The sequence below is a fragment of the Miniopterus natalensis genome, chromosome 15 (genome assembly GCF_054644295.1).
Source record: "Miniopterus natalensis isolate mMinNat1 chromosome 15, mMinNat1.hap1, whole genome shotgun sequence".
In the NCBI taxonomy this organism is placed as follows: Eukaryota; Metazoa; Chordata; class Mammalia; order Chiroptera; family Miniopteridae; genus Miniopterus; species Miniopterus natalensis.
This window is the reverse complement of record NC_142095.1, coordinates 48310860-48323299: the sequence shown is the minus strand read 5'-3', so window position 1 is coordinate 48323299 and position 12440 is coordinate 48310860. Positions and strand designations below refer to the sequence as shown.

General features: G+C 42.7%; 1 protein-coding gene across 1 annotated transcript in view; it reads left to right on the top strand.

The window, feature by feature from the left end:
* SUCLG2 (succinate-CoA ligase GDP-forming subunit beta) overlaps window positions 1-12440 on the top strand; it is a 235023-nt gene that overhangs the window by 53771 nt on the left and 168812 nt on the right. The window contains exon 2 of the mRNA XM_087824543.1: window positions 1029-1170. Within this exon, the coding sequence (XP_087680669.1) occupies window positions 1029-1170 (142 nt within the window). The remainder of the gene's footprint in view (window positions 1-1028; window positions 1171-12440) is intronic.

Sequence of the window (12440 nt, the reverse complement as noted above, 5' to 3'; positions counted from 1 at the left end):
CACTGCCTTGGATATCCACCGAGGCCCCTGACAGAAACCACAGGGAGGCAGGTGCGTCAGGAGGTCTTCAGCCACCAGTCCTGTGGCCCAGTTATGTGATGGATATTTTGGTTTCTTTGTGCATTAATGGCATTGTCATCCTTCCTCCTGTGAGCAGCGGGTCCTTTGCATCATGACTCATGGATAGAAATGAGCTTAAACTAAGTGTATTCATTTTTTCCTGTTTCTCTTTTCTTCTTTTAAACTTTGGGCTTATGGATTTGATGGAGTATGCTGTTGATTTTATTGGATAAAATTTGAAGAATCTGTTTATGTCATTTTCTTTCAACATAGAACCTAACTGATGCGTAGCAAGGTTGCTTTCTTACAGGAGTTGCAGTTTTTAGGAACTAGTTTAATTAATGGTAACTCAGGTTACTGCACTTAACTTTGGTGTATGAGAGATAATCCCATTAAACATCTAATGATTATACCTAGATTCCATTAAAAACTTCAGTAAAGAAATGGATTAGTTTGTGCCCAGTTGACCTCAAAATGTTAAAAAGTGATTAACAATGTTCATACAGGTATTGAAATAATGCTGTGAACTTTATTTATTTGGGGTGGGGATGGGGGAGACATATGCTATGTAATAGAGTCCTTACTATTTTAAAAAATAACTTTTTATTTTGAAATACTTACAGACTCACAGGGAGCTGTAAAAATAGTGCAAGCGCCCCGTGTACGTGTACCCTTCACCCAGCTCCCTAGTGTTGACATCTAACAGTTTTCCTACAGTTTCAAAACCAGGAAATCGACCTGGGTACATTACTGGTAACTAGACATAGATCTTACTGAGTTTTCATAGTTTCTTAACATTTTGATTAGACAGACAATTAAGCATGAAGAATTTAGATAGATTTTTCCTTTTGTCTAAAATCTGTATTGCTGATTGCCATTTGAGGGTACTTGTAAGACTGGCCATATAGGCTGACTATTGTTTCTCTTGTTATTAATAAGTGTTTTTACTTCTCTCCCAATCTCTCTAGGCAGTTCAGTTAACCCCCAGGCGGTGGCTGAACCTGCAGGAGTACCAGAGCAAGAAGCTGATGGCTGACAACGGAGTGAAAGTGCAGAGATTCTTTGTAGTGGACAACGCGAGCGAAGCTCTGGAGGCCGCTAAGAAACTGAGTAAGCCATTGGCCCAGTTAGTGAAGTCACAGGCAGCATTCCCACCGTTACAGAGCTTTGTTGTGGGTCATACTTACAGTGAGGGACAGTGGAGGACGTTGAGTTGCAAAGGCCAGAAAGCCCAGTTAGGGAGACTGTTCTTTTCCAGAAGAGAGCAGCATGTGGGGTGTCAGTCTGGTCATTTTCCTGAGTTTTAGGCACTTTACTCTTCTCTGTGGTTTAGTTGCTAGGAGAAATGTGGTTGAAGGGTATGGAGTGTCAGAGAGAGGCCCATCGCAGGGTCGGCCAGGAGAGGTAGCCGGCCGCCTTTTTTAAGCCTCTAGAACATGGGAATGTTCCCTCTGAGTGACTGGAGGAGAGAAAGGGGAAGAACATGCATTTCAAAGTCAGGCCAACGTTGGTTCAGCGTTTTGCTCTCCCAGTTACCATCAGTGCCTTAGTTTCTCACCTGCAAATCAAGGCTAACACGGTTATCTCCCCGTGCCATGGTGAGTCTTTTCTTTTTCTTTAATATGTTTTTGTTGATTTCAGAGAGAGGAAGGGAGAGGGGGAGAGGTAGAAACATCAGCGAGGGAGCAACATCCGTGAATGAGCAATCAGACCCTGCTGTCTGGGTTTCGTTCGTTCGTTTGTTTTTGTTTTTTTTAAAAAATATGTTTCTATTGATTTTTAGAGAGAGAAGAAGGGAGAGGGAGGGTTAGAGCGATAGAAACATAGATGAGAGAGAAACATCATCGACTGGCTGCCTCCGGCCCGCCCCCTCCTAGGGATCGAGCCCGCAACCCTGGCATGTGCCCTGACTGGGAATCGAACCAGTGACCTCCTGGTTCATGGGTGGACTCTCACCACTGAGCACAGCAGCCAGCCCCTTCTGCTGCCTGTTTCTTTGTGGACTTTCCTCCGGGTGGCATCCAGACTCTCCTGTTGTTGACCTGGAGCAGGACTGTAGTAGAGATGCAATATGGGCCACATAAACATTTTCACAGTTCCTCAGTCACCTTAAGAAAACTAAAGAGAAACGAATGAAATTCATTTTAATAATGTATTTTGTTTACACCAATATATTCAAAATATGATTTCAATATGTAGTTAATATAAAATAATTTATCAGTGGGTTATTTTACGTTCTTTCCGGTCCTTATCTTCTCGAATGCTGTTTATATTTTATACTTCCGGCCCATCTTTCACACCAGCCGCATGCCATGTGCTTGTCAGACCTGTGGCTGGGGCTCCCGTTTCGGTCAGCTGGGCGCGGACACCCCGCATTCTCCAGAAGCACCCGGAGAACAGGTGCTTCCCAGGCAAGGCGAAGGCTAGAGCATCTGCTGACTGACCTCGCCCGAGCAGCACAGACACGTTGAGAGTATAAGGTAGAGGCAGGCTTCCTAATTTCCAATTTTCTTTCTTTTTTTTAAATATATCTTTATTGAAAAGATTTCAGAGAGAGGAAGGGAGAGGGGGAGAGAGAGAAACATCAATGATGAGAGAGCCATTGATCGGCTGCCTCCTGCACGCCCCCCACTGGGGATGGAGCCCGCAACCCGGGCCTGGGCCCTGACCAGGAATCGAATCTCAATCTCCTGGATCCTAGGTCGATGCTCAGCCGCTGAGCCTCGCCTGCTGGGCTCAGTCTTACAATTTTCTATGCTCTTTAAAAAGCAGTGAGGTGCTTCAGCTGATAGTAGTAGTTTTCTCTCCCTTTCAAAGTTCCTTCAGATGCTTATGTACCAGATCCTTCTGTTCTGTCAGCTACTGTCAACCATGCGTCAGGCACCATGGGTACAGCTGTGGGAGGGTAACGACCCTTCTTTCTCCGTAGAACTTACACTCTAGAAAGAAATTAATTTGTAGTTTTCAGATGCTGAATGTAGAAATTGAGAGCAACTGAGATACATATATATTTTATTTTTCAGTTACAGTTTACATTTCATATTATTTGGTATTAGTTTTAGGTAAGAGCAACCAGTATGTTAAGAAATGAAAATTGCTTTCATTTTCAAAACTATCAAAATTGTTCTTTAAGGTGACCCTACCCCAGGAAATTAGCCCTAAACCTGGATGAGTGCTCCTCAGTGAACTCTGGTAATAGACTCAGTGGAGGGTAGTGTTGGAGCCTTTTTGCGTGAAAGGATCATTTTGTTTTATACTCCTGTGCTTTGGGGACTGGGTAATGAGAGCAAAGAAATGCAAAGTTCACATTGGTCTTTGGGCTTCACTTTCTCCCTTATTTCCTTAAATGTGCTGACACCCTAGTGTCCCAGGTCCAAGGCCCTTCCTTAGGGAATTCGGGGAGCCAACTGATCCCCCCCGTCAAGCACTGCCGGGAGACTTCGCTTTCAGACTGTCATGGGTATTTGGACTTACTGAACTAATTGGCTTCTTAGTCCTGGATTTGTGTTATAAGCATTTATTTAGCCACTTTTTGTGGTTGAGGAGTGTGTACTGTGTTTGTAAGACAGAATCTTTGCTTTGCGGAAATTAGCAAGGTGGCCTTTGCGTGCTGGGGCCAGGGGGAGGGAGAGGAAGAGAGACAGTGAAGCCAGTTTAAAAAAATGAAAAGTAAAATTAAAAAATGAAAATTAACTTTTGAAAAAGCCATTTTAATTTTTGAGGAACAGTTTTTAAGAAAATCAAACTGGATGAAAGGTTTGAGAGGGACGTGGCTGTGCGTCACCTCCCTGTGACAATCTTTAGATGGTGCAGCCTCAGGAGGGCCTCTCTGCGGTACTGCTCAGAGTTCAAAGGGAATTGAAAGGACGAATCCAGGTGCCTCATTTGGTGAATGAACGAGTAATTCCCTTTCTTAGCATTTGTAGAAGGAAGGTCTCCTCTGGTTTTTGTTGTTGAATAAACAGTTTTTGTGTTTTTTTTTGTTTTTTTGTTTTAATATATCTTTATTGATTTCAGAGAGAGGAAGGGAGAGGGAGAGAGTGAGATAGAAACTTCGAGGATGAGAGTCATTGGTCGGCTGCTCCTGCACGTCCCCCACCGGGGATCGAGCCTGCAACCCGGGCATGTGCCCTGACCGGGAATCGAACCCTGATCTCCTGGATCCTAGGTCGATGCTCAACCACTGAGCCATGTTAGTCAGGCTGAATAGACAGTTTTGATCAGTGGTGAAATTTATAGTATTGGAAGAGGAGATGGTGCCAAGCCTATCTGGGTGAACCGGGGTGATAGTGAATATAAAAGGAAGTAGTCCTGTCACTGAGATTGCCCGGAGAAAGCAAAATAAGAAGAATCTGGCAAAACTCCAGTGTTTACAGTTTTGTCACCACAAGATTGATATGAACCAAGAGCACTGTTGGAGTTTTAACAAATGGATTTGAGGTTAAAGTTAAAACTGGTTCACACATATGTCTTTCTGATCGTCCTGAAAACGGGGCCTCCACTTTATATTTTAATAGGGAAGTTACATGGGGGGATAATACGCCCGACGTGCAGTAAGCGCCCTGAGATTTCATTGCCACCATCGCTGTCGTCGTCATCAACAGCATATAATTTCAGGGAGCTTCCTGATGTCATGATTCATATTCAGAAAAGCGAGAGACAGATGGTAATCAGTGTCTCATTGATCATGTGTTAGGAGAGTTCGTATTTTAATTCGAAATGTTGATAAATGATTGAAATACATAAGCTTACCTTTCTACTTTATTTTTGATGTGTTTTGAAATGAGATGACATTTTATAAAATATTTTGGACCTGGATGTTGGTATCAGGCATGCCTGTGATTTCCAGTTCTCTCTGTTGTCTACAAACCTCTCTTTGTGTCTGAACCATACTCCCGGTTGGCTGTTGTCCACCCGTTTATGGGTGTCTCCCTCCCTCCTGGCCCAGCTGGAACTGGCCATCTCTAGGTTGCTCTAAACTTCTCTTCCTCTTAGGTCCCTCTGCTTACCCAGCTGAGATACCTCCAGGTCGTCTCCAATGCCTCTCGTGTCTGTCATGTCCTGTCAGTTGCCAAGTCCTGCCGTTTTTACTGCAGCATTGTTATTTGGAAAGCAAGGAAACAGGCAGTATAAGGTTAAAAACTTGAGAAGTTTCTACCCAGCCAGATTAGATTTAATCTCCCCGAGCATTTTTCCTCTTTGCTCACTTGATGATGATGTGCTGGGAAGATTTTTTTACGTGTGAGTCAGCATTTTTAAGATGGCATATATATTAATAAAATTAGACGATTGAATTAAAACTAGAAACAGCAGGTTCGGAGGAGCAATTTATAGAAACTGCGTAATCTGCAGATACTTTCTTAATGATTCATTTTGTTGTATCTCTGGGCAATAGAACATTTTGCCATATAGTTGTAGAAAACTTGTTAATTTGAACATTTGTTTAAAATGGGTAATGCAAACCTTTTGTTTCTCAAACACAATTCATAACAATGAGATACTGAGTCCATTTTCATAACCAGAAAATGGACTTATGTCTGAGAGTGTAAATTTGGCTGGGTGAATTAAGTTTTTAATATGTGGGTAATAGTCGTTTCTGTAGCAGTTCGTGTGAGTACCTTTTATAATCACTTCAGGGAAGGCATTGTTTTTTCTTGTCTACAATTTTCTCAGGAGGTTTATGAATTACATATATTCACCTGTATGGGTTAAATCTAATGTATAAAAGCAACAGGTGATTATAGAATAACCACTTGCACATAACTAACCTGGATGCTCCCTTTCTGTTGCCTTTAAAGGTGCATGAAAGAATGTGTCTCTCACTTAATTCAGTAGGCCTGCCTTAAAAGAGTATTTGCATTAAGCATAGATGAAACTTAATTAGAACCTCCTCTTTTTAGTTTTTGGAATCCCCACAATTTGTTAAATATTCCATTCATGTTGATATGAGACTCAACATTTGATTGAGCAAGAAGATTATATGTCAAAAATTGTTTTATTTTATGTTTTACCAGGAAAGAAATCAAAATATGAATAGAAAATTAATATTCTCCCAGCTAATGACCTGCACCCTAAAGTGGAGCTAAGGGGCTTTTGTTGACCTTGCTGACTTTTGCATTGCCCTTAGCCTCAACATGTTTTCATTTGTCTGTATGACAGCTTATTCTTTTTGCTTTATATAAATCAAATCCTACTTCCTATAAAAAGGGAACTGCTGTTGACTACTGATGTTGTCATGTTAATCCTAAGACATTAAAATACGTCGCAAGCCTCCTTGACTGTTGTGGCTTTGTCATTCCACGTTATTTGGTTAGGATCTTGCCAAAAGAAATTGCAGCCTTTGTGTTGAGATGATGGTCATTGTTGTTTTATAATGACAGGCGAAGATAACACTGGTTTCTGCGCAGTAAATCTTCATTCTTCCACCATGTCAGCCGCCCATTGTTCTGAACCTAGAGTCAGGGATGAAAGAAGCAAGGGTAAGGCGGACGCACCTTCGGAGGTGGTGCAGGGCCTGCTCTTCAGAAGCAGTGGAGACTGCTGCCCGGTGGCTCTGTGGTGGGATTTGACCCTCCCACTGCTCTGCCCCTGGGCTCCTTCCAGTTTTTGAGCCTCATTTGCCCCCCTCCCTGGTGATTATCTTTTCTGTAATTTACTTTATGGTTATTTAGGTCCTGAGATATAGTTAAGTGCTCAGTAAATATTGTTATTCATAAAATTTTCACTTACTAACGTTTACTTACAGATCCTTCTTAAAGGAACACTCGAATTGACATAAAGGCGTTCCCTAACTCTATGGAGATGTTCCCGGTTCCTATTGGACGTATTTTTGCAAAGAGATCCCGCTTTTATAAAATGTTCTTTTCTCTTCTTCCCGAGTCTGCAAATATAAATGAGATTCTCTGGTTGTCTCCTTAGACTTTTTCTGTGCTAAAACGTCTTTTCCCTAATTGTCTCTGCTCACAGACTAGAAGCAGCAGGATGCCTACCAGCGGAGGGTGAGATCAAGGCAGGCTGTGGGGAGGCAGGCTTCACAGGTAGCTTCCTGTCCCTTGCCTCAGAAACGAATAACAGTGCTTTGAAGTCAGGGCCTCAACTGGAGTGTTGGCTGTTTAATAAAGCAAGGATTAGTTCATCTTTTCCCACTTTAACCAATAAAAGTAAGAGTGGTGGCCTTCAACCTTTGTCCGCCTGCCCCAGGCCTGGCCTGTGCTGGGTGTTTTGCAAGTGTGATCTTAGGTAGCCCTCATTTAGCTAACGGGAGGCTTTTCTTTAGGAACTGGTTCCGGAGGTCGCCAGATCCCCGCCTGCCCATGCTTGTGTATCTACGGTAACTGACGTGATTTCTGTGTGTTCAGTGTGTCATTAATGGAGTTCTTTATTGACTTGCTTCTTAAAGCTGCCTCGTTGTCAGTGAACAGAGAAGTTATGTGCATGGTCTAGCTTTCTAGGACTGCCCTGGGCTTTACTGTCCCTGGGTTCTTGGGCTTGCCCATGTGCATTGGGTAGTTCTGAATGTCAGAGGCTACCTTAGGGGGTAGCAAATGGAGCACAACCTTGCCTGGGGTCTGGGGGCGTGAGAGCTAGCTCCTCATTGCCCGTCTGTATGGCTGTATTGGCCTTTTTAAAGAAAAGTTAAACAGAAACAGACAAATCTCTTCTGGTTATGAGAGGGGTATGCTCATCTTTTTGATTTTAGGAAATACAGAAAAGTGCAAATCAGTAAAGGCCTCCTCCTGTCCCAGGATCAAGAGGGAACCTGGCGTGATGTGAACATATTCCATTTTTTTATGCATCCATTCGTTCAGTCAACAACACTGATTTCTGTGTACCTAGTTACATAAATATAATAGAGAGGGAATGTTTGTTTTTAAACTTGGGAAAATACTATTCTTGCTGTTCTATATCTTACTTTTAAAATTCGACTTTATAACACAAGCATTACCTAAATACTAAATATTTTTTCAAAAATATTATTTTAATGGTTGTATTTTAATCTTTAGATGGAGTGTTATTTCCTAGTATTTCCTAGTATGTTAGGTAATGCTGGCTTCTGCAACCATAAACTGCTAAATCTCAGTAGCTTACTACACTAGAGAGTCATTTCTTAGTCACTTAAAGGCCAGTGTGGTGTCCTTGGCCTGCCACTAAGTGGTCGCTCACGGATCCAGGCTCCTGTCATCATTCCACTCTGCCCGCCCAACGCTCGGCTCCCACAGGTGACCTGGGCATGGGGTTCATTTCAGCCACTTAAGAGGGGAAAAGAGCATGGAGTTTCATGTGGAGATTTTGCAGGGATCACATCACTTCAGCTCACATTCTGTTGGCTGAAGTTCATGAGGTGATCATAATGAATTGCAAGAGAGACTGGGAATATCATCTCAGTGCACAGTTCAGAACAGGAACGGGGTTAGGTGACCATGTAGCAGCCTCTAGCATTTAGAATTGGGGATATTTGTCTCTGTTTCTTGGCTTCAGGTGAGCATGGGCTATATATACAGTCAGAACACAGCTCTCATCCCAGCTCTACTTTGATTACTTAAGCTACAATTTACCTGATTATGAAATTGAGGATGTACTTGAAGGAATGATTCTGATAAAAGAAGACCAGCATAGCACATAACTCATACAAACAAGGCACTCGCCAATTTACCTTCTCTTTGGTCTGCACTGAGCAAATGTTTCAAGCCATTATAAAAGGAATATAATATCAGCTATTAGAAACATCAACAGCAGATAAAAACTTAAAATGCTCAGTGCTTTTGCAATCACACCTGAGTGTTAAACTGTATTTAGGGTACAGCTCGTCAAATGGTTTGTTAATGAATATATTGCTCATATACTGTTGGTGGTACTTTCTAGGGAGACGGCAGTGTATGAAATCAAAAGTTGCATAATTTTGAAAGAAAATGAAAAGTGTGCTTTCTTTACATTGTAACAGAATAAATACTACCTAAGAAATCTTTTAAGATGCTACACTCTTACCCAAGGTGGTTGTTACAGGAGTTGGCAATGTTTAACAGATGTGTGTAAATAGTACTAAGGTTTCATTTGACTTTTCTAGGTTACCTGCAGAGGTGTCAGGGAATGAATTGAGAAAGTTTAAAATATATATATTGCTTGGTCTACCTTAGGATCAAAACCAGATGCGTAAACAAGATACATCAATTGTGTAGTTTTGTTTCTTTTATTCAACATGGAACAAGCTAAGGGACTTGTAAGTCTGTTATTTTTCTCAAGTTAAATGTGGGCCAAGTATTAGATTTTTTTTTTTTTTTTTTTTTTTGTCTTCAGGCTTTTGTTTGAGTGAATATACCAGTCACTTCATGGTGGGAGAAAGGTAGCAGAGAGATGTGGATAACAGAGGGGAAGTAACAGTCCTAGAAGTATTTGATATGCAATAATCAGACCGTTCCCAGTCTTCAGGTGGGAAATGTATCACTGAGAAACAGCTTCATGTAAACATATATGTTCTTTATAAATAACCTCCGCATGAGTATTGTAAACATGAGAAAATCTAGATCCTTTTATGACTTTCCTCTTGCTTAGAATTCCTTACTGCTCTTCCCATTTCAGCAGATTCAGGATAGAGTCACGTGGCCAGTTGTGCACGACATAGTCATGGTCTTGGAGACACTGTGCCCCTTGGTGCTGTTTCCGAGGGTGTGGCCACATCAGTGTCTCCCTGCCTTTGTCCATGTTCTTTCCTCCACAGAGTGCCTTCTAATCCAGTGGAGGTCACTCTGGAGTTGGCCTTAAATTCAAATCCTGTGTCTTCCACATGCTGGCTGTGTACCCCAGGCAAGTGATGTGACCTGAATCCTCACTTTTCCCATCTGCAAATGGGTTAAATAATAATACTGGCTTCTTAGGGAGCCATGAGAGTGAAATGAAGTCGTGCATGTAGAAGGCCTGGCAGAGTTGTTCACCCTAAAGTCTCAGTAACAGGTAGCTGGGATCGTTATCATTGCTGTTACCTGTTCATTTTGGTCCAGCTTCACTGCCCCCTCTTATCTTCTGGGAGACACTGTGGTTCCCATGACTTATTTATTTTGTAACTGGAAATTTGTACCTTTTGACTCTCTTTGCCCACCTCACCACTTTCCACCCCTTGCCTCTGGTAACCACCAGCCTGTTCTGTTTCTATGAGTTCGTTTTTGTTTTTCAGTTAAGATTCCAAATATAAATGAGATGATACAGTATTTGTCTTTGTCTGACTTATTTCACTTAACACAATATCCTCAAGGTCTGTCCAGCTGGAGTGGCCCAGTTGGTTGGAGCATTGTCCTGTGCACCAAAAGATTGCTGGTTCCATTCCTGGGCAGGGCACATGCCTGGGTTGTGGGCTCAATCCCCGGTTGGGGCGCGTACGGAAGGCAACCGATCAATGTTTTTCTTTCACATCAATGTTTCTCTCTCTCTAACTCTCTCTCCTGCCCTCCCTTCCCCCTCTCTCTAAGCATATCCTTGGGTGAAGTTTAAAAAAAATCCTCAAGTTCTATCCATGTCACAAATGGCAGGATTTCCTTCTTTTTTTATTTTTATGGCTGAATAATTCCATTGTTTATATAATACATTTTCTTTGTATGTTCATTTGTCATTGGACATTTAGGTGGCTCCATGTCTTCCCGTTATAAGTAGTGCTTCAGTTAATATGGGGATGCAGATATCTTTTCAGTTAGTATTTTTGTTTCCTTTAGATAAATACCCAGAGCTAGAATTTCTGTATCTTATAGTAGCTTTATTTTTAATTGTTTCAGGAACCTTTCTACTGTTCCATATTGACTGCACCAAGTACATTCCCACCAACAGTGCGGATGTTGTCATTTTGCTGTGGCTTTTGCCACTACGCTCTGCTTCTCTGTGCGTGGGGTGGGGGTGGAAGATCATTTACCCTGTGGTCCATACCCCAGGAGCAGCGCACATTCCTTATGAGATAGTTGTAGGCCGACCTCTTACACCCTGCTTTTCATGTAAGAAATGACGTGTGTCCTGTAAACCAGGACAGGCGTTTTCAAGAGCCGTGTGGCATTTAAAGTTTTCGTAAGTGTCTCTAAGCAGAGATGGCCATCTCTATGGTTTGCCTGGGACAGACTTAGATACAGCTGTTATTCTAGCACTATTATTAAGAGCAGTCCCATTCACTCTCAAACGGTCTTCATTTAAAGACTAAAGTGTTTGGTCACTTGGTCACCTTACTCAAAGAGCACCTTTAAGGTGACTCCTTGATAGCACTGGCCTTGACGTGAAGCCCATTTACTGGGACAGAAGGTGGTACATACTATCTGTTACTTTATGCAGCTTTTGAATGAAGGACGAACAGGAGCCCAAAGGGCCTCCTGACTCTTAGGGGGACGCAGGGAGCCGGGTAGGGAAACGGTTGGGTAGGAATAGGCCTGACCCAGGGCTGAGGCTGTCGCCCATTCTTCTTTGCATTCGGGTGCCTCACACATAGTATGTGCTCCATAGTGGTCACAGAGTGGGCTCTGATGGTCCCACCCAGTGGCTTTTCCCTAGTGCCACTGGGCCACCCCCCAAGCTTGGTTTAGGGAGAAGGTGGTACTGACGGAGCAGAGCCCCATGGGCCGTGGGGGGCAGGTGGGAACTCATGAAGAGACATCGGTTTGGTAGCTTTGCCTCTGCGCGCTTTGTGGCAGAAATTGGTCCTGGGTTCGCTTCAGGCTCTGGTGAGAATGTGGGGCCAGTCAGGTCTTCTGGTATTGTCAGGAGTGAATCAACGTAGACAGAGAGCTTCAGCGTCTGCAGGCTCTCTCTGAGCTCTATCTAACAGGTCATGGTAATGAGAGTCTGTGATCCTTATTGTCTTTTTTTCTTTCTTTATCTTCATTGTTGAGAATATTACAGATGTCCCCTTTTTATCCCCATTGATCCCCTCCACCCCGCATCCATCCCACCCCCAGGCTTTCCCCAGACCAATGTCTGTGTCCATGGGTTATGCTTATAAACATACAAGTTCTTTGATTAATCTCTCCCCACCCACTCCCCCCTCCCCGTCTTCCCTCTGAGATCCCTCAGTCTGTTCCATGCTTCTGTGTCTCTGGATCCATTTTGTTCATCAGTTTATTTTGTTTATTATATTCCACATATGAGTGAGATCATATGGTACTTGTCTTTCTCTGCCTGGCTTATTTCACTTAGCATAATACTTTCTAGTTCCCTCTATGCTGTGCCAAAGGATAAAAGATCATTTTTTATAGCTGCATAATATTCCACCTTATTGGCTTTTTATTCTACTTATGTCAACCAGCTCTGCTGTCAGTTACAGGACTTGGACGTGTGTTCCTTTCCATTGCAAGGTACCCTGAGTACTTTCATTTCAGTGCCATTTTTTCCACAGTCGGTGCTTCCAAGACGTTCAC